Here is a 20,614-nt window from a genome sequence, read left to right on the forward strand (position 1 = left end):
GGATGGTTCAAAAGACACTAATCCAGTGCCCACTCCTTTTCCTCTCACCTCCCTGCGCCTAGGCAGCATTGATAGGCCAAGCTATAGAAATCCCCGGGCCAATAAGCGCTACTGCTGAATTGATACCAAATAAAGAGCTTTGAACTAGTTTTGTTAGTCCTTGCTATTCCATTTTATGATAGGTATGTGCAGTGGTGCAGATCTCGGAAGAAGACGTTCTCTACACAATGGAATTAAAGTTGTAACAAAATAAAATAGGCAACACCCAACAACGTAACGGTAAGTGTGAATACGGTGCGTTCTGTTGTATATAGTGCAAACTCGTGCAATGTAAATTATACTTAAGTGTTTGATGGAGGTTTATTGACATCGATTTGTCTTGGAATTGAAGCTCAAGCTACATTCTTTTCTTTTTTTTTGCGAATTTGGATGATATTTGGTGATTTTTGGAAGCGATTTTGATCTGTTGAGACCTGGCAACGTTGAAAGTGAGACTTAAGGCGCCCTGCAGCGACGGACCGGACGGAGAACGAGAACTAACCACCTATACAGAACTATGCACTTTCCCATTGAACAGCCCTTGTCGCGTTGCTGCATAGTAGGGGGGGGGGGGGGAGGGGGGAGTGTGGAGGGATGACATTGCAAAGACTCGTGCAATACAAGTATACAAGCATTTGATACTGGTTTATCAACATCGTTTTGTTATTTTTTTTTTTTTTGGGGGGGGGGGGGCGATTTTCTTTTTTTTAACATGCCTTTTGGTGATTTTGTTCTGTTGGGACTGGCAACGCTACATTATTAGTGAGGGAACGGCAGTGACAGACGGACGATCCAAGCGAGTAATATCGATTCATCTATAATTATTTCTACTTTGCATCATCTCGCAACATGCGTACATTAATGATTTAAAATCATTCAATAACCTCCGTCCCCCACCCCCAAAAGACACTTTTAAATCTTATATGTATGCCTGATTTATATGCATGAAAATATCAGAACGTTTGAAACACCTGTGTATACCAAGTGATGATAATAACTATAACATACAATTTTTAGTAATGATTACTGTAATCGACACATCTCAAATTTTTAGGGATTCTCTACCATAACAAGCAAGGCATAATTTGCCATTTGCAGATGAAACAAAAACCCAACATTAATATTAGTGCTTTAAAATAGTTCTAAAATGTGAGTTAGGGATAACAACAACCATTGTAAAATTTGAATCCGTATAATCGATGTTAAGCATTGTTAAATTCACAAAATGTGGACAATAGGTATAATAACAATGCTTCCAGACTAAACCATCTACAGTTATGGTTTATTGAGAAAAATGTTGATATTTCCTTACACAAATATTTTAGGCTTTATGTGAAAATTTTATATGGTAGGATTTTTGAGGTACAACACACCTACACAATAAAATATGCGTCAAATGTGATATCTTAAACTGGACTTATGAGCACAATCATATACTAAAATTTTGCAAAGGGAAGTCTCTGTCGATGATTCTTTTCTATCAATCACTCTACAATTAAAGAAAGTTTGCGATGATTTGATAATAAGTGAGTGAGATGGGGCCTACTTTTGTTATTAGATGTGATCAGGATCGGAGAAAGATATAATTATATGCAAGAGCAACTATTCTAAAAGGAAAACGTACTATCTTTGATATCAAGTGTGGAATTAGGTGAGATTACATATTCCACATACCACAAATCTTTCTATAGGATTGGTCTAGAGCTGATCACGTGATGAAGCGTAGTTTTGCCCATCACATCACCTGAGAAGAAAAGTTCGTTACACTTTAGTGTGGTGAGGGTCATTTTTGTTTCGCTAATCTCTTAGTCCACACGGTCCTATAACGCAGGAATATCAACGTATTTTAAGAAGTGATGAAAAACAGTCAGGAAAAAGGTGAGACACAATCGAAATCCATTGTAGCTCGTTAACATTCTCTGGAGAGAACTATGGAGAGAATTATGGTACTGTATTAGTATACCAATGGGTATACACCATAATATACATTATTAAAAGAGGAGAACGACCTAAAGATAGTTTTTTTTTGTTTTTCTATAATCTTTTATTGATTCTATCTTCAATACAATTTCATAATAAATGAAATCACATATATTATAGAATCCACGATTCAACAAAAAACAATTATAATGAGATCAAGCCAAGCTGTACTTTCAGCAGAAACAGTGCATTCGTAAAGAATATAAACAATGCCCCGAAAAAAAAAAACACCAAAACAACAATTTATACTCTCCAAAAAAAAAAATCGAGTGAAAATATTCACTCTTAAAAGAGTGAATACAAAAAAAGAGTGAATTTAGAGTGAAATCGGAGTGAATTTTGAGTGAAAATGTTCATTTTCACTCATTTTGGAGTGACCTCAGGGATCACTCGAAGATTTTGGAGTGATCCCTGAGGTCACTCTAAAACGAGTGAAAATGAACATTTTCACTCAAAATTCACTCCAATTTCACTCTTTTTGTATTCACTCTTTTAAGAGTGAATATTTTCAATCGATTTTTTTTTAAAGAGAATACACTGCTTACTTACTTTCATTAAAATCAAACGGAGCTGTCCTTTTAGCATGACAGTGCATTCATAAGAAAAAAAGAATATTTATATCAAATGGAGCTGTACTTTCAGCATAACAGTGCTTCATAAGAAAAAAAGAATATTTAACACATCAATATACACCGAAATAAAATCGATATACAACCAAATGGAATCGATATTCCCTTTAATCACCCCTCCCCCTCCCCCCTCCCAACTACCCTTCCCCTCCCTTCCCCTTCCCCGTGGACATCTGGCTCCGGGTCCTTCCATACTTATTTTCACATTTTCCCATTTACTGAAATGAATGGTTAAAGTTCCCCTCATTGATGCTTATTTCTTTTCCTCAAATCTATCCTCTAAAATATTTTTTATTTCATTATATGTAGGCGGCTTTCCAAATTCTCTACTTTTAAAAATCAAATATTAACCAAAATTAAAATATGATTTAACAACTGATGATTTCCCCTATCATCCTCCTTCCACCCAAACAGAATTTCTTCCCAAGTACAATTTTTTTTAAAAATCAACATCCTCTATCATTTTTTTCACATAATTCCCAAATTAATTTCACATGCTCACAAGTGTACCAAATAAATGTTTGTATGTTTCTTCTTCTTTTTCACAAAAAGAGTATAAGTTACTTGCAGTAAAACCAAACCTGAAAAGATATTGATTTGTATGAATCACCATCATACGAATGATGGAATCGATATTCATATCTGTTCAGTCAAATAATATTACATGGGGGTCTGCAGCCAACAGGGCCCGGTAAGAGAGAGAGAGAGAATGGGGGGGGGGGGGGGGGGACTAGAGGGAGAGAGGGAGACTTAACAAGCACTCTGTGAGTACGTGTTAGTTAGGCCTGCATACTTTCATTAGTTAGCTCGAACTTTGAGGGACAACAATTTGGAACATTCTTCAATTTTATATCATACGTCAGTAGAAATGATGCTTCTGTGTGATATAACAACGTCCTAAATACTACTAGTATTCTGAAACCTTGTACATGTCCTTTGTATAGAAGAAAAATTTAGGGAGGCAGATTTCACATTGTTACATAAATTATAGAACCTCTTTGGGTGTTTGTCTTCGCGCGCGCGCTGCACCCTTGATATTATGTATACCGAAAAGCGATTCCTACTTTGTACATAAGATGGTAAGTGAGAAGTGATCAACGGGTCACTTCTCTTACAAAATTTGATTTACGAATTCGGAATGATTGTCGATAAGCATTGCATGAACAATGTATGTTATCAATATATTCCTTACAAATTTCCTTTTACCGTTATAAGTAGCATTGGATTTTCTTCCTTAAAATTATCGATTGCAGATGTGATGTGAATAATGCATGCATATCTATGTATAACAATTTATAACTTTCTGTTCTTTTGAAAAGCTTGACTCATTCAAGTTTTTATACTCTGATATATGTGATAAAAATAACTAAAAGTTTGAATGATGTATAATTCGATACTACTTGGTTTTATCCATCGATATAAATCATATTTTTTCATAACCTTTTATTGATTCCATATTCAAAACAAATTCATAACTCAAATCACATGTATTACAAAATCTATGATTCAGCATAACACAATTATAGTGAAATCAAGCCAAGCTCTACTTTCAGCAAAACAGTACATCCGTAAAGAATATACAATGCACCGAAAAAACAACAACAACATACACTGCTCACTTACTTTCGTTAACATCAAATCGAGCTGTACTTTCGGGAAGACAGTACAGTCGTTAAAAAAAAAAATACTTGACATGTCATCGATCTATACACACACAAAAGTGGAATCGATATTACCCCCCGCGATATAAACCAGTACCCCCATCAAATCATTCTCCCTATACATACCACCCCACCTCCCCTCCAAACTACCCTTCCCATCCCTTCCCCCTCTCCCGCGGACATCTGGCTCCGGGTCCTTCCATACTTATCTTTATACTCTCAAATTTTCCCATTTACTGAAATGAATGGTTAAAGTTCCCCTCAATGATGCTAGTTATTTCTTTTCCACAAATTTATCCTCTAAAATATCATCTTTTATTTCATTGTAATGTAGGCGGCTTTCCATATTCTCTACTTTTAAAAATCAAATATTTAACCAAATTTAAAATATGATTTAACAATTGGTGATCTCCCATATTGCCCTCCTTCCTCCCGAACAAAATTTCTTCCCAAGTACAATTTTTTAGATCAACTTCAGCTATCTTTCTCTCACATATTTTCCAGATTAATTCCACACGCTCACAAGTGTAAAATAAATGTTTGTATGTTTCATCTTCTTTTTCACAAAAAGAGCATAAGTTACTTGCAACAAAACCGAACTGGAAAAGATGATGATTTGTATAAACAATGCCATGCTAAAAATCTAAAGCTCCCTATTGTTTCGGCAAACCGTCTGTGATGAGTGTCCTTATTACATTTGAGCTTCCGAGCAAGCCTCTGTTTCAGCAGTTACAAACTAAACCCAAAGATCTATCACCCTAACACTGTACCCCGAGTCCTTGAAGAAATGAAGACATGATCAATCGACGTAGGAGCAAATTTTATTTATTCATAATGTCTCTTGTCACCGTTTTGGCACCTTGTAAGCAAAAAGGTCACATGTCTGGCATGTCTTTTGCAAAGTCCTTTTTTATTCCCAAAGGGAAAATCCAGTTCAAATAGAAGTTAATCTGATACGAAAGAGTAAAATATTACAACTTCAGTGGTATAAATCATCGAATTGGGATGAAAAACGAGGAAGTTATGACATTTTGAAGTTTCCCTATTTAAGGGGGAAACAGTTCTTGAACAGTCAAATGAATATGCAAATGGAAAAGTGAGCTTTTCATTCCCTCACAACTTACCATAATTATGGTTTGTACACAAAATGTTGAAATTTCCAGTTTTTCATTCAACCGAAATTACACCCTAGGCTCAAATCCTTGTATGTCTAACTGGTCAATATTCTGAAGTTATTTAACCAGGAATAGCGTCATGTTTCAAACTTCAATGAGAGAAACATTGAATTTTTGTCATTTTCTTTACACGATCATTGGAAAATTGTGACGGTATGAAGTGGTAACTCACTCATTTGCATATTCCACTGTATAAGAACTGTTTTGCAGAAATTAGCAAAACTTAAGATTTTACTCTTTTTTAACAGACTAAACTGTATATGGGACTGGATTTCCTCTTTAAAAGAGATAGGACTAAAAACCAAAACTCCTTATCTGTCGTGCATAATGTATACAGCGTTTGATAAACCTGATGGCAATGTTCTTCTTCTTCTTCTTCTTCTTCTTCTTCTTCTGATTAAGTCTGCCTCCTTCAATAGACTGAAGATTCTTGCAGACTGGTGCTATTTACATTACAATGCAATTTATTTACAGATATTTACAAGCACATAGAAAATTTGGTGGGAGATGATTTGCGCTTGGTTTCCAACGTCCTTTCTTGATAGGATTGAACTCATTTCTTCTGGATGAAAGAGATTAATTTCCACTGTGAATGCCAATGTTACCACTCTTAGCAAAATTTGCCAAAATTTGCTAAATTTGATAAAATTATGTATTATGAAAGGTAGAGACCTTACGTTACTGTCACAGATCTCGTTTAATTTATTTACTTTATTATTGGTATTTCATGTCCAGAGAGATTAATGTAGTGGTGTCTACTAGTATTATATAGATTATGGGCAAGTGACGGTTGAAAAGAATTCGCATTATGTATACACTGCTACACTGCTTTGTATGCGACAGTCTTGTCTAACATTGGTATTTGAGAAATGTCCCACGGTAAGACACTTCTCCCCCAAAATTTTCCTTATTCAGCTGCTATTCAGCTCTTTGCCTTACTGTCTATAACAGACAGCTATATTTTGGTACATTGTTGGCATATCTGTGGTTACTAACTGTTTCTTCTTCCTTATAAGTATTACTTGCATGATATGTATTATAAATATCATCATATCACTAATCCATGTACGTACGTATAATTATTTATGAACTCCATTTTTTTTTTTTTTTTGGTTTTTTGCTTGACCGATTTGATTCCCTTGTAATAATACATGTTGCAAAAATAGCTGCAGCCGGCGTGGTAGTTGAATCGATACTACGTGTACTTGATTTAACCCGACGATGGAAATATTTTATACAATTATTGTATACCCGTTCCATACTCAATTCTGAAATGGCAATAGACTTAATACACAGGCCACCAGATATTTGTATGGAAAGGGTTCAATTAAGGCTTTTTACACACAACACACACACTCACAAAACACACACACGCACACACACATACACACACACACACACACACACACACACACTTTTGTATTTTATGGTTTTCCTAGATGTTTATCGATTACATTCAAATCATTCATTCATGATTACAGTGGCCCATTCTGGGTATAATATGAGCAAAACCAATACCAAGATAATTGAGATGAAAACACAAACAAACCATTTTTTTTTCAATATATACTGCAAATTGATAATTTCTGACTTATAGAATATATCCAGATACTATAAGAATTTTCACGTTAAATGGAAGGAATTGAAGCATTATAACGAAATCTAATAGGTACGGGCCTTACAGCTTACCTTCTTGCGCTAATGATGATTTTTATGCACCGTGTATTACCTTATACTAGTTTGTCGTATCATCATACTAGTACTAGTACATACTGCTAACTTTGTCGTGAATGTAAGTTCTTATGCTTTATATATATATATATATATATATATATATATATATATATATATATATATTCTTATCTTCGCTCAGGGAGGGAGAGATATTTGTTGTCGAATAGGTTGTGATTTTTTTTTGAACATCCACTAGGTATTTATTATACTTGTTATCTCTGTCATATTATTTCTGCTTCTATAGCTCTGCAGTTCCTTCTACTGTATATAGATTTTTTCTCGGTGCATAAAGTTGCGCCCATTTCTTGATATCTTTGACTGGCCCAATTTCTTAAACCCACGAAAATATCTGCTCCACGATTATTTTCTTGGCAAATTTTGAATGGGTTGACAATAAGCATTGTGCACCACGAATTTGGAAACCCACGTACTAGTATTTTATGTTTTCTGTTTCAGCGAGAAAGATTATGATCCCGCAAACGTGTGGACACTGGGAATGCGGAATCGTATATATATTCTTTTTTTTTTTAACCTGTTCTTTGTTCCAGTTCCCTCATCGCCAGAACGTTGTCTGTGCCAAAATCAATTCTTCGATTCCATGTCCTAGAATCGATTACAGCAATTTGACCGAAAGCTGTGGCTGACCAAGGAGGTACTAGGCAAGCTTGCCTAGTACCTCCTTGGGCTGACGCTATTTTTTTTTCAATAATCTTTTATCGATTCTACACTGATATCGATGTGCACATACTCTTCCATCGATCGTACCATTGACCTAGTGGCCTTCAACAATGTATATACAAATCGTAGGTCCATGATGTAATAACAGAGTGTACGATCGATCTTGCAGTATAAAAAGCCAAAGTGAAACTGTTAGTGTTATGTTAACAGGACAGCCGTCTTCGCGAAAGGCATGTATGGGGCTGTTTTACGGTATAACTACATGGCATGCATTCAGTATTGACGACTAAAGTAAAATGTCGACGGAGGAACTTATTGAAGAAGTCCGCAAAAGAGAAATTTTGTACGACCCAGGGCATTCTGAATTCAAAAATGTTTTGAAGAAAAATGTCGAGTGGGAATCCATCGGTGATTTCGTAGGGTTAAGCGGTAAGTTACAGCCGTAAATTTTACTCGCTTGGTTTTCTCGAGTTTGCATTTTGTCTCTTTTGTCACTGTATTGATATTTAATGCATGACGATGTTCACTCCCCTTACAGATGTCGCAGATTGTTGCTTTCCCTCGTATTTTGACATAGACACAGACAGACTCGCAAACTAAAAGGCACCGTTTAGACGTAGGCCTATACCAATCATCATAGTCCCACATATTGCCTATCGTGTGTCTGAAAAGGTATTCTACCGGTATGGTGCACGTGCAAACAGTATAGAACTCTAGGCCTACAAAGTAAGCTAAAGTTTATTTACTGAAATCTCGCAGCGGACATGTTGCTGTTTAGACAGTTCGACAGCGAGATCAGCCTGTATTCTGCGGAAACTACTTGTGGATTCATAATGGAACCGTACCATGCAAAATAGTGTACAAGAGGTCTAACGTTACTGATGTGTAGTTACATACAATTGTAGATTGATTGTTCGTGTACAAAAGTTAGACAAAAAATTTTTAAAAAAATGAACTCTAGGCCTATGGATTTTTCTGCCTTTTAGTCCCACAAATATACATGCATGTAAGCTTACTACGTAGACAAGGCAATGTGTACCAGTCCATAAATGAATGGACCACAATTTAACCAAGCAAGTATGATAACAGCCACAAATAATGGGATTATCAATCAGGTTAGTAAAGCTGATTTTTTTGCGCACTGTACTATGATATTTAGTTCCTGAATGAGTCTTACTTTCCTTTGTAATTGTTTTATATTTATTTGCTACTCGGTCAAACAGACAAAATGCCCTGGTGGTCTGCGTCCAAAGCAGGCACGCAGAGGGCATTGTTATAAAGTTATTTTTATAATGAATTTCCACTGCTCTTTTCAATGGGTAGGCCTCATTTCTGAGCAGTGTGTAATGAGAAACTGATGCTCTGCATCTGGAATGACTTTGCCAGCTGAAAAATTGAGCTGGTTGCTTTCAAGTGCCTTGCTGAGCTGAGAGTGGAGTTTGCAAAAGATTCCACCCCCCCCCCCCCCCCCCATCTTTACTGCTTCTTCCAAATGCTCTGATATCTACTGCTGTGAAACAGTATACTACTACAGTAGTCTGTATTGGCCAGGTCCTGCGGAGCAACTGGAAATGTGCCTTTCATTAATTATACGGTAATAGCTGTACAAAAAGAAATATCAGCTCCTGGAATTACATTTGAGGTGGTGCTTGGATAAGAACATACTTGCCATCCAAACAACTGCATCAGTTGAGGGCAAATCCACTTCTTTGCAAAGCTTTCCTCAACCGATTTGAACAGCTACTTTTTTGTATCCTTGATCCTCTTTTGAGCGAGGTAGGTTTTCAGGTCATGGAGTGCCTCCAAAACAGCCGAACAAGATCTGCGAGATGGTACTAAAGATGTAGTGTACAGCCCAATACTGTATACGCTATAATTTTCGTGTACATAAATTTTTGCGAATTGCCGCTGTCACACATTTTCGCGAGTGGTTAAATTCGCGATTGGGGGACCAGAGAAAATATGAAGTGGCAAAGAAAGTGTGAATTTTCAACTTACTAGCAAATAAGAATGATACTAGTTATACACTGCATGAAAAAAACTTACCAAACTCTGCGAACTAGTAAGTTAGAATCCAACATTTTTGAAGTGGTTAAGTCCATCGCACTAGATTTCTGACGAGTGGTCCCCTTGCGATAATGGATTGGCTCTCTACAGTATTCGTAAGTAGACGTGGACGTGCTTAAACAAGCTTAGCCAGTATGGTCTGTTCGGTAAGCCGTGACATGGTATACTAGTACTGAAATGTTCGTATCATCAAGGCAAGGGATTCATTTTGGAAGGTAATATTTTCACGTGTTGTTAATTTCGCGAATAGCTCCCGACTCGCGAAATTCGCGAAAATAAAACCCACGCGAAATATATAGCGTATACAGTAGCTGTAGCCGACCAGACGCTGTGTGAAGCGACTGGGCTGTGCATCTATAGTTGAATAGCTTAGACCAGACTACAAAAGTATATAACAGCTATGGTAGTAATTGCCAATTGCGATGAATCTGCAATTTGACAAAGTACAACTTCAAATACTAACTTTAAACAGTTAAGAAAAAAAAGGATATCAATAATTTTCTTTTCTGTGATTTTTAACCAGGGAGTGATGCGAAGAGGAAATGGAAAAACATCAAGGACAGCTTCAGGAAATACAGACAGAAGTTGACAAAGAACAGTGGCCAGGAGGCAAAAGGCATAAAACCTTATGAATATGCCCAGCAACTGGAATTTCTGATCCCACACATGGCTATAAGAAGGTTAGTTACTTACAGGGATGGTGTAGTTTTGGTAATAATGGAGGATTCAGATTTTTCTCTGTTTGCAAGGTAATTTAAAACCACTTATGAAATATTAAAGAGCATACATTATATAAGAGGACTTTAAAGCGTGGTTGATGAAAGTCTGTTTTGAAATGGCTGAGATGTCCAAAAACAAAGTAAAACAAATTAGTCCTAATAGAAGGTACATTCCACTTTGTATTAAAACCTCTTTTTTTATCATCTCAGTCATTTCAAAACCGAATTTCAATCAAATAATCTTTAAATTTCTCTTAGAGATGTACATGTATGCTCTTTCATATTTTGTAAGATGTTTGATATTATCTCACAAAAAAAGTGGGAAACCTGAAGCCCCATCTCAACAAAAATTACATTTTTGTATACAATCCCTTAAACATTTCTTTTGATGAAATGACATATTATAAGATATAAATAATATTTTGAAACATGCATGTATGCTAATAAACATGGCATGCAAATTAAACTCAAAGAATTTGAAGTTTTAAAGCTTTTACACATTTGCATGAGAAAGTATACATGTGTTTTAGATGCATTTTGTTTGGATGCAGGTGTGTGTGTAGTTTCTATCACAGACAAAAAAAAAGTGTCTTTCTACATTAAATATCAAACATCAATAATGGAATATTCTTGCGTGTTTAAAAAAAAAATAATGAACTGAAAATATTTAATCTGATTTGTTTTTCTGTGTGTTTGAAGATTAGGCTGGCCTGTTCATACCAAAAAAAAGAAAAAAAAAGAAAGAAGAAGCATGGAATCATTTAAGAATGTGTAGATGTTAAAGTAATTGAAGGTTTACAGTATGTTGATTTTCTTTTTTTAATTATGACCATCGTCAGTAGAATGGAAACAAATCTTCACGACATCTCTGTGATGGACATTCAGGCCAGTGACAGTGACAGTATAAGCAATGAAGGGAGCCCAGATGAATTGGTAAATGATCGTTACTTGTCTTGTTACAGCGTCATACATTCAAATGCACTTGAAGAGTTTGTTCGCAAAAACCGATAAATCCATATTTGCCAAATTGAGATATTTGCGATTAAAGGTCAAGAAAAATGAAGAAAATAATAAGAAAATTGTTGCTTCTTTTGATCATAACTTCAAAAATGTACCTTTATATGTAGTGACCAATACATGTATATCATTTAAAAGGTATTATTTTGTACTTTATGACAGAGACCGTACTTCAAAATCTTCAAAAATGGACTTATCGGTTTTTGCAAACAAACTCTTCATTTATTCAAATTTATGAAGTTCTTCCGTCGAGATGTTTTCATTGCAACTGATTGACAAATTGCCCTACATCAACGTAAATATGAACGCCCATGATTTTTTATCATGGCTACTACTAAAACACTGATCAATTCAGTGCTTATTTACGTCGATGTAGGGCAATTTGTCAATCAGTTGCAAACTCTTCATTTGCTTATCAACATGTTTGACAGTACAGTAGACTCCCGTTATAACAAAGTCTTTGGGACCGGCAGTATTCTTTCATTAAAAATATCATTAAAAATACATAGAACTGATAAGGTTGTGGCCTGAATTTTTATTTGGTTGTAGCCCCTGAATTTCGTTTTAATCATGTTCATAATGGGAGTGCACTGTATGTAGATTGGTGCCTGTGATTTTGAGTTTACTCATGACACTCAGTATCCTTTAGGGTGACCATGGCATATGGTACTCCTTGTATACTGTAATACATGTATGTTTTCCTACTTGTTGACAACTTGTCCCCCAAGAGACTGAAATCCCCCAAGATTAGAGCATGTTTAAACAAATGAAGGGTTTGTTCGCAAAAACCGATAAGTCCATTTTTGAAGATTTTGAAGTACGGTCTCTGTCATAAAGTACAAAATAAGCCTTTTAGATGATATATTGGTCACTACATGATATAAAGGTACATTTTTGAAGTTATGGTCAGAAGAAGCAAAATTTTTCTCATTAATCTGTATTTTTCTTGATCTTAATTGCAAATATCTCCATTTGGCAAATATGGACTTATCGGGTTTTGCGAACAAACTCTTCAAATGTTGAAGCAAAATCTTCAAAACCAGAGATACTAACTCTTACTAAATCATATTAATGAATTAATATTGATGATTATTTTTAGTAGGTCAATGGTGACCTATAGTATATGTCTGGAACAAATAAGGGTCATATTATTTTTGTTGTTGTTGTTGTGGGGGTGAGGGTATGGGGATGGCATGGTCAAATTTTTTGCAATTTTTTATATCTATTTATTATTTATTTTAGTGGAGGGTGTATGGTAGCAATATCACATTTTCTGCACTTTTTTTTTGGGGGGGGGGGGGGGGGGTGGGGGTATTGCGTGGGCAAATTTTCTGCATTGATTTTTTTTTTTTTTTTTAAAGAGAGATCAATAAAAGAAAAGCATGGAAATCATGCCACCCCCCATCCAAGGCCCTTACAGCCGCCTCCAAAGTTTTCTTAATGTCATCAATACAGGAGACAGGTAACAACCTTGCCCCAGGGGGTAAAGAAAACGAGCACAACTCAAACTCTAGCTGTCCCTCCGGAGGGCCGAAATCGGAACAGCCCAGAAAGAAGACACGCAGATGCACACAGCAAAGCTTAGACAGAGACATTGAGTTTTTTGAGAATGCTCGAGAACAAGATGAGAATACCCTTTTCTTCCACAGTATGGCTAAACTTACAAGCAGACTGCCTCTCCTGGTACAACTGAAACTCCGATTAGATATTCACAAACTTGTGAACGATGCATTCACAGAAGAGGTATGAGTATACAGTTTAATACTGTATGGTTGTTTGACCAATTCTTAAAGGAAGCAAAGGTGTAAATATTATTTAATGTAACTTGATGGAAAGCAGCAATATTAAAACAAGTCAGTTGATATTTGAAGGAAATCATTCTATTCAAAGTTATGAATAATTACATTCTGAAACCTTAAGTTATGTGATCTATTGTAGGCATACTACTATCGCTGCTTTCACTCAATCCACATGTAGAATGCATATTTGGGCATTACTTTTTTTTATGACATCATTTCACACACATTATTCTTGATTGGCTTTCTAAGTACATCCAGCACAGAGTGTCAGCGGGGGCATTATGGTTTTTAATTGTCTGTCTGATGGTCCTTTTCTTTTTCTATCTGTCATTCCGTCCATCAATGGTCATTTGTTTGTTTGTTTTTATTATTTGGGATGATGTAACTTCAGATCTGTTTGAAGCATCCAAACTAAACTTGGCATGGGTATAGTACACTGTAAGTAGATAATGCAGGGCCTATCAACTTTTGTGCACACTCAAGCTCAGATTACAAAACCTGAAATTGTACTCTTTCCCCATCATATAAAAATTCTCTAGCCTGCAATGCCTGTATATTCTCATGGAACTTTTTTGTACATGATGTGTGTTACTCTGAATTTGGACTATTTCCTACATACCGTAGAGATGACTGAATGATAACAAGCTTCTACAGAATGTTTAAACTCTGTGCCATAAATGGCTACACAGTGATTATGTTAAATCAAATAAACAAGCAAAAAAACAAACAAGTCTTGGACCATATGGGGTCGTACATCAAGTGAAAATGCTAGAAATTCACCTGACTGTAAATGCTTGTATACAATGTTTTGGTAGTGGCCGGTGGCCGAAACATTGTCATGAAAAGAGTGAATAATAGCAGATAATGATTGTTTGCCCGCCATGTGAATTTTTCTTCTGACATTTGTTGCATAATTCTGTAGGTATACAATAGATCTGTTTGAAGAATAATCTGCGATTATCATAAATATGGCGGAAGCGTACCAGTTGTCATTGCAAATGTTCTCGTTTTGTTGTTGTTGTAAACTTTAAGATTGTTTGATAACACATTTATACTATTAGATGATCCAACAAAATAATCTGAATGAATGTAACCTCTTGCAGGTTATCGAAAGAACTTTGAATGCATGGTGAACTATTGTTTTACATATTAATAGTAATTTGAAATATGGTTGCTGGTCAGTCTGAAATGTGTCACTTCTTTCACTAGATATATGCGAAGTTAAATCTGCCATGAATCATTAGCTAATGGGCTATTCCACGGTTACTCACGTTACACGTGGAGAAACCTTCCCTCATTCCTGGAGCTGTAACTCCCTTATTATAGATATGAACCAAACAACTTTTTATCACAACAAAGTATATGGTCTGACTATCCTTTGTATAAAAACAAAACTTGAGAAATTTCGATATGCTCCTGGCAAATCTTTAAAATGTGGCGGTTACTCACGTTACACTATTTGGACATGCATAAAACGAAAAGTCGACAAAAGTGAAAAGTGTCCTCATACCAAGCCTTTATGAAAGTTAATTATATCCATTTCAAAGAAGTACAGTAGGGAGACAAACTTTGTATTTAGTATGAAAAATAACGAACGCAGGGTTGTTTCTTGGGGTGCAGATAAGGTGGTTACTCACGTTACGGTTACTCACGTTACATTTTGTCCATGTATGGTCCTCAATATAAACGTCACAAAAAAATTAATAATGTGTGTAGCATTCAAGTTTCTTTTTCTGAAATAATGTGTGTAGGATATCAGAGACCAGTTTATGTTTAAAGATAACATTCTGAGTAGGTTTCCTTTACTCTTTTACTAAATTGGACAGTATGCTATTTATGTATTTACTATACTGTATGAGATCTGGCATGGGCTTTGCAAATGAAAAAACTCGCAAACAAATGCATTCAATTTAATTTCTTGCCTCAGCATCAATTAAAAAAGAACAGCAGTAAGTATGAAAAAATAGACAAATATAATTAAATACTCTTCAGATTGGCTATACAATAGACCCTAGACATAGACTCAAAATCCAAATCAAATGTTCACATTGAGCTCTCATTTCTTGATACTGTCCATGTCATTTAACCTGCATTTTGACTATCCAGCTGATATGTGTTTGTATTGAAAGTTAAAGTGTCCACAATTATTGTAAATATTGATAGCTGGTGCATCTGCAGTGGTTTTTTTTTCATTAAACATCTTTTATTTCATGTAAAAGATTACAAGGGTTGGGCCATTTTCAATACATCCCAACTTGCTCCATTACAGATACAGTGTACAATATACTTGGTATGTAGTTATTCTCTTGGCCAACAGCAATTATACTTCTCCCGGATACATTGTTCTGTCTTCCTCCACTGTATACCAGTCTCTAATAGATAGATGGGTTCTCTTGTGCCTCCTCTGACTCTGGTTAAACTTGACTTGCAGAAATCAGGAATTTTGAGATCTCCTCAGCTTTTTAAAAAATAGATACGATTTATGCTTGTGATTCCTGGAATGGGCTGTGTGGCTTCATATATGATACCAATATGAAGAAAATTGCTAGCCTTCATCTCAGCTTGTGACAGGACTGCCACTGTTACACCCTTCATGCCCTTAACTGCAGCAACAAATGTAGTAGCATCACACATATTAGCTTTTCTGATCCTTACTTTACCCCACATTTGATGTTTCACAATACCTATCCTGTCCACTAGTCACTGGCCATGGGATGTGTCTAAAAAGTTCCACTAAATCTAAATGCAGTGTGTACAGTGATGCTGCAATGTTTCTGTTTTTTAATTATGATGCTGGGCCATCTGACCAGAGAAATCCTTTTTCACATGATCTGGTAAGCTATCCAGCACCGTTTCCTTTTCTGTGGGCAAGATTGTCTGATGTGTTGACGTGGGAGTGCTGAGACCCAGAATGCCACACTGCCACTGTAAAAAAGACTAATCTGCCTTTGATTCCAGTAGGTACTCTGGATCTTATCTTGAGCAACACAGGTGTAATTTTTGCTGAAATGAACCTAAATGAGGGCTTCTTTAGGATAATTATTGTTGGTTGTCTGGTTGCATGTCTGGTCCTCATATGCTTGGTGACGCTTGTTATGTTGGAGGAACTGAGGCACCAAACTACAGTATGTTGTAATCGACTAGATCATGTGTGGTGCTCTCCTCAACAGCTTTCATTTATCGTTGTCTTCTGTGCACAGTTTTCCAAATGTACTGCTGGGTACCAGCACTGTCAGAGTTCATGATTCTTATGAATATCCACCATCCTTGCACAAATTGCACTCATTCATCCAGCATGCTCACTTACCCGGGTACGTGTAGGTTCACTATGTACACAAGAATCTCTAGTTCTCTGGGAGCTCATGCAGAATGGGACGTGGTGATGATACTTTGTGAAGAGCACTAATTTCCATGATGAAGTTCTTGTGATATTTACATATAATCTTAAAAACACACTGTGGGGAAGCTTGTTTGAAAGTTGGACATGATCGAGACAAAGTTCAGTAAATTTTACTTACACTTTCCCACTTTGACGTCTGGGAACACCTTGTAGAAAAGAGCATGCGTTTCCAAAATTGACAATACCATGAACCAAGCTTATATTTATTTAATTATTTGTTTATTTTTGATGAGGAAAGAGTCACATCAGAGAGGGGTACTCTCATTTCACTTTTAATTAACCAAAATAACTTCAAAGCTTACCATGTGACTTAAAATTTGCCATCCCACAGTAAATGTTACCTAAATTCATGATTTTTGCTGGTTACTCACGTTACAAAATGGTTACTCACGTTACAAGGTTACTCACATTACAGTTTTTCTTCATCATTCTTATAAAGATTAGTATTTTGTCGTGATTTTGATAGTCATCACCTTGTCAAAGTTTGTTTGAAGGAAGAGAATTTCAAATCCCACCAATTTAATGTGAAGAATTTTTCTCTCAGAAAACAAAGTCAGTTTTTTCGGTTACTCACGTTACATCACCTAAGTGGGTTACAATATTTATTTTTGAACGAGTTCTACAAATTTACTTGAAAAGCTGTTGTGTATTTTAGGTAATTTGAGTCTTCTAAAATTCAGAAATGAATAAACTGGTATGATGTTGCAATAATGAAATGGTAATATGCCATATTCCATTTTTCACTATTTTTCTTGTATTTTGGTAGAGAATGGAAGTCACAACTTTCAACCATTTTTCCCAAAGTAAACATATGAAAATTAACTTTTTATTTTTTGGTTCCTGAAAATATCATGTATGAAGGACTAAAAATGAAAATAACACAGAAAAATATTGAATTTGAATTTTTAAGCTCATGTCCACCAACCTGTGGAATAGCCCTAATATTAATACTCGGTGCATTGTGTCCACTATTGTTCACGTACATAGTACGTGATAAATCATCAGTCCCCTTCTCATTGACTTGATTGTCCTAACCTTCTTTCGTATACAACGTAGGTCCAATGGCAAAACAAAAAGTATCTTAGGGGCACTGTGCTTAGTGAGTAGCAGCCAAATACAGTGTGTAATAATCTGTATGCTGCAGCAGTGACTGCTTGCCCCTTTTTGCAAATTACATGTACCAGCTTGGGGGGTGTTTCATCAACGTTTGTCAGCGCTGACAAGTTGTCATCGCTGATAATCACTATAGTAACAGTCAGTGACCAGAGCTTCTCAACCAATCAAATCAAGGATTTTGCTGAAATTATTAGTGCTGACAAACGCTGGTTAAACACCCCCCTGATGTCTTAACACATGCCACAGGGGATAGTGGGGAAACTATTTGCCTTGTCCAAATTGGAAATTTCAAAAAGGAGGCATGATTTGTGTGTGTGTTGTTTTTTGCTGTGTCTGTTATTGTTGGTGGATACTGGTACTGGGATCTTCCAACGAGATTAACACCCACAAGTCATACGGCCCATGAATTCAACATTGGAAAAAAAGGTCCATCAGTTGTACAGCTCACGAGTTGTATACTACTAGTAGTCCATTAGCTCGGCACTAGGCAAATAAAGCTCATGAGTTCAACACTAGGTAAAGAAGGCCTACGAGTCATATGACCCATGAGCTCTGCACTAGGAAAGTAAGGCTCATGAGTCCATCAGTATTTATAGGCAAAAAAGGCGCACAAGACCAACATTACTTAGTATCGAACTCGTCGACCTTGCATGCCTAGTATCGGACTTACTGGCCTTATTTGCCTTATGTCAAGCTCATTGGCTGAATAGCTCGAGGTCTGTATGACCCATGGGTGTCAAACTCGTGACGTGCACCCCTGGTACTACCACATGAACTTCATGCTTTTGAATTATGAAAACAATTTTGCAATGACTGTCTATGTTCTGAACTTATCTCCTGAAAATAAAATGATTCCATTTCTGCTCGTTCAACGTTTGGACATAAAGTCTCTCAGCGCTAGAAATACCAGAAGTTGAAATACTTTTAATTCCTTTTCATGTAAAATCCATTAAGAGACATTTTGTGAATTAAGTGTAATTAAAAACCAAACTGTTCACTTTTGAATATACTCTTCAAGATATGCGTTATAATCCCACTGTGAAAAATGAATAGTCCCTATAAAATGTACTCTGTCACTCGCGCCCTGGACTACACGGGACACATACCCTGACTATTTAGGCACATTTCTTCTTTGCAAGTACTGTAGTTTTTGTTTAATTAGTGTCAAGACTAGGCTGTCATGGTTTTGTCAATTATTATTGTTCGTTTGCTCAAGTTATATTTTAGACAATTTAGCAAATTCAAAAGCTGAATGATGGCATAAGATTGCAAGTTCACGCTATTCATGATTGTGTTGAATGGTTTTTACAAACATACAATGCTGACATAAATGAGTATAAATGAGTAGACTGTTGACCTACACGTGTAAATGTATGAATATCTTCCTTTTCTATAAGGTCTTGATTTCGTGTCGAACATGCTAAAGCAGATTGCTTCGTGAGATACAGGTAATATTGAAATTAAATCGCCCATAACGCACTGAATGAACAAACAAAATGCCTGTTTATTGGTCGTCAAGCCTCAGGTAGTAAGGGAAAAACGCGTCTTGTGTGAAAGTAATTTCTGAAGCTGAGAAATACACGAGGCTGTTGCGTCTTGATCGGATCTGTGCTTGACCACAAATTGTAGATAGATGGATGTTGCTGTTGCGTAAAATGCAATTGGTCAATGCATTTTGCGGACCTGATGCGATTTGTCGAGGTGGTACACGTGGTCCCTGTCTCAGCACCTGAGACATCTTCACTTGAGAATTACACCGCGCTGTTCAAATTCGTAATCATTTCTTTGTCACATTTCTTACAACAACTCATACAGTGCACTCCCGTTATAACTAACACGATTATAACGAAATTCCGGTTGCAACGTAGTCAAAATTAGGCCAACTGTATTCACTCTGAGATGTATTTTTATTGTTTATTTGTTGGGTTATACCGAGTGTTCGATATAACGAAAGAAAACTGCCTGTCCCATTGACTAAGGTAGAACGGAAGTCCACTGTATCCGCAACCACCGACATCTATTACATGTACTTTGTGTTCCCACACATAACTGGTGACATAGAATTAATCGAAGCACTGCAAATTATGCTGTTATCTTCGCGTACAGATATTTTCGCGAATCGAGTACAATGATTCGTCCATGGCCATTGAGCTCACTGAGGCTACGCTCACGGATAAACGTGAAAAGGCGCCACAGATGGGTTACTGCGAGAGAGAAGAAAGATATATTTTTGACGTGACTCTGGGAGCAACTCAGTGGGAAAGTCCAGCCGACGGTGTGACCGAGACTGGCGGGACTCATTGCACCCCCTTGAAGGAGCAGAGGCGTCATGTACATCCCGAGTTTCCAATGGGTCTAATCCATGCAGCGCATACGAAGGATGTGTTCAGATATCCAGAGTTGGCAGGTCTCAGGAAGAGATGATTGAGCTCGGTAAGGCATGGCCTTTTTGTAGGAGGCATTTATTGCTATCAGACGTGAAATTGCAGTATGTAGTGTAGGCCCCTACATCCGAGATATCTATCTCTATTAATTTATCTTTAATCTGTTGGCTGGGGGCACTGCATGGCATAATGAATAAGACTCCCGACTCCCGTTCG

The 20,614-nt window shown here is 36.5% G+C and overlaps 1 protein-coding gene across 2 annotated transcripts; it reads left to right on the forward strand.

Annotated features, from left to right (window-relative positions):
- The first annotated feature begins 8,111 nt into the window (after positions 1-8,111).
- Positions 8,112-13,697, forward strand: LOC139713180 (uncharacterized). 2 transcript variants are annotated; one of them, XM_071624926.1, is made up of 4 exons: positions 8,112-8,325; positions 10,487-10,643; positions 11,522-11,615; positions 13,155-13,697. In XM_071624926.1, the coding sequence occupies exons 1-4, from the start codon at positions 8,193-8,195 to the stop codon at positions 13,446-13,448; spliced, it is 678 nt and encodes a 225-aa protein (XP_071481027.1). In that variant the 5' UTR covers positions 8,112-8,192; the 3' UTR covers positions 13,449-13,697. The 2 variants fall into 2 exon arrangements, with proteins under 2 accessions (XP_071481027.1, XP_071481029.1); XM_071624928.1 differs by having other exon boundaries at positions 11,525-11,615.
- The last annotated feature ends 6,917 nt before the right edge of the window (positions 13,698-20,614 follow it).

This window comes from Diadema antillarum, unplaced genomic scaffold (genome assembly GCF_040938485.1).
Source record: "Diadema antillarum isolate AM-2024a unplaced genomic scaffold, OU_Dant_1.0 seq00001921_RagTag, whole genome shotgun sequence".
NCBI lineage: Eukaryota > Metazoa > Echinodermata > Echinoidea > Diadematoida > Diadematidae > Diadema > Diadema antillarum.

Coding starts and splice junctions, on each gene's coding strand:
- LOC139713180 (XM_071624926.1), top strand. CDS start 8,193: ATGTCGACGGAGGAACTTATTGAAGAAGTCCGCAAAAGAGAAATTTTG. Junction 8,326..10,486: donor TGATTTCGTAGGGTTAAGCG/GTAAGTTACAGC, acceptor ATTTTTAACCAG/GGAGTGATGCGAAGAGGAAA. Junction 11,616..13,154: donor AAGGGAGCCCAGATGAATTG/GTAAATGATCGT, acceptor TCATCAATACAG/GAGACAGGTAACAACCTTGC.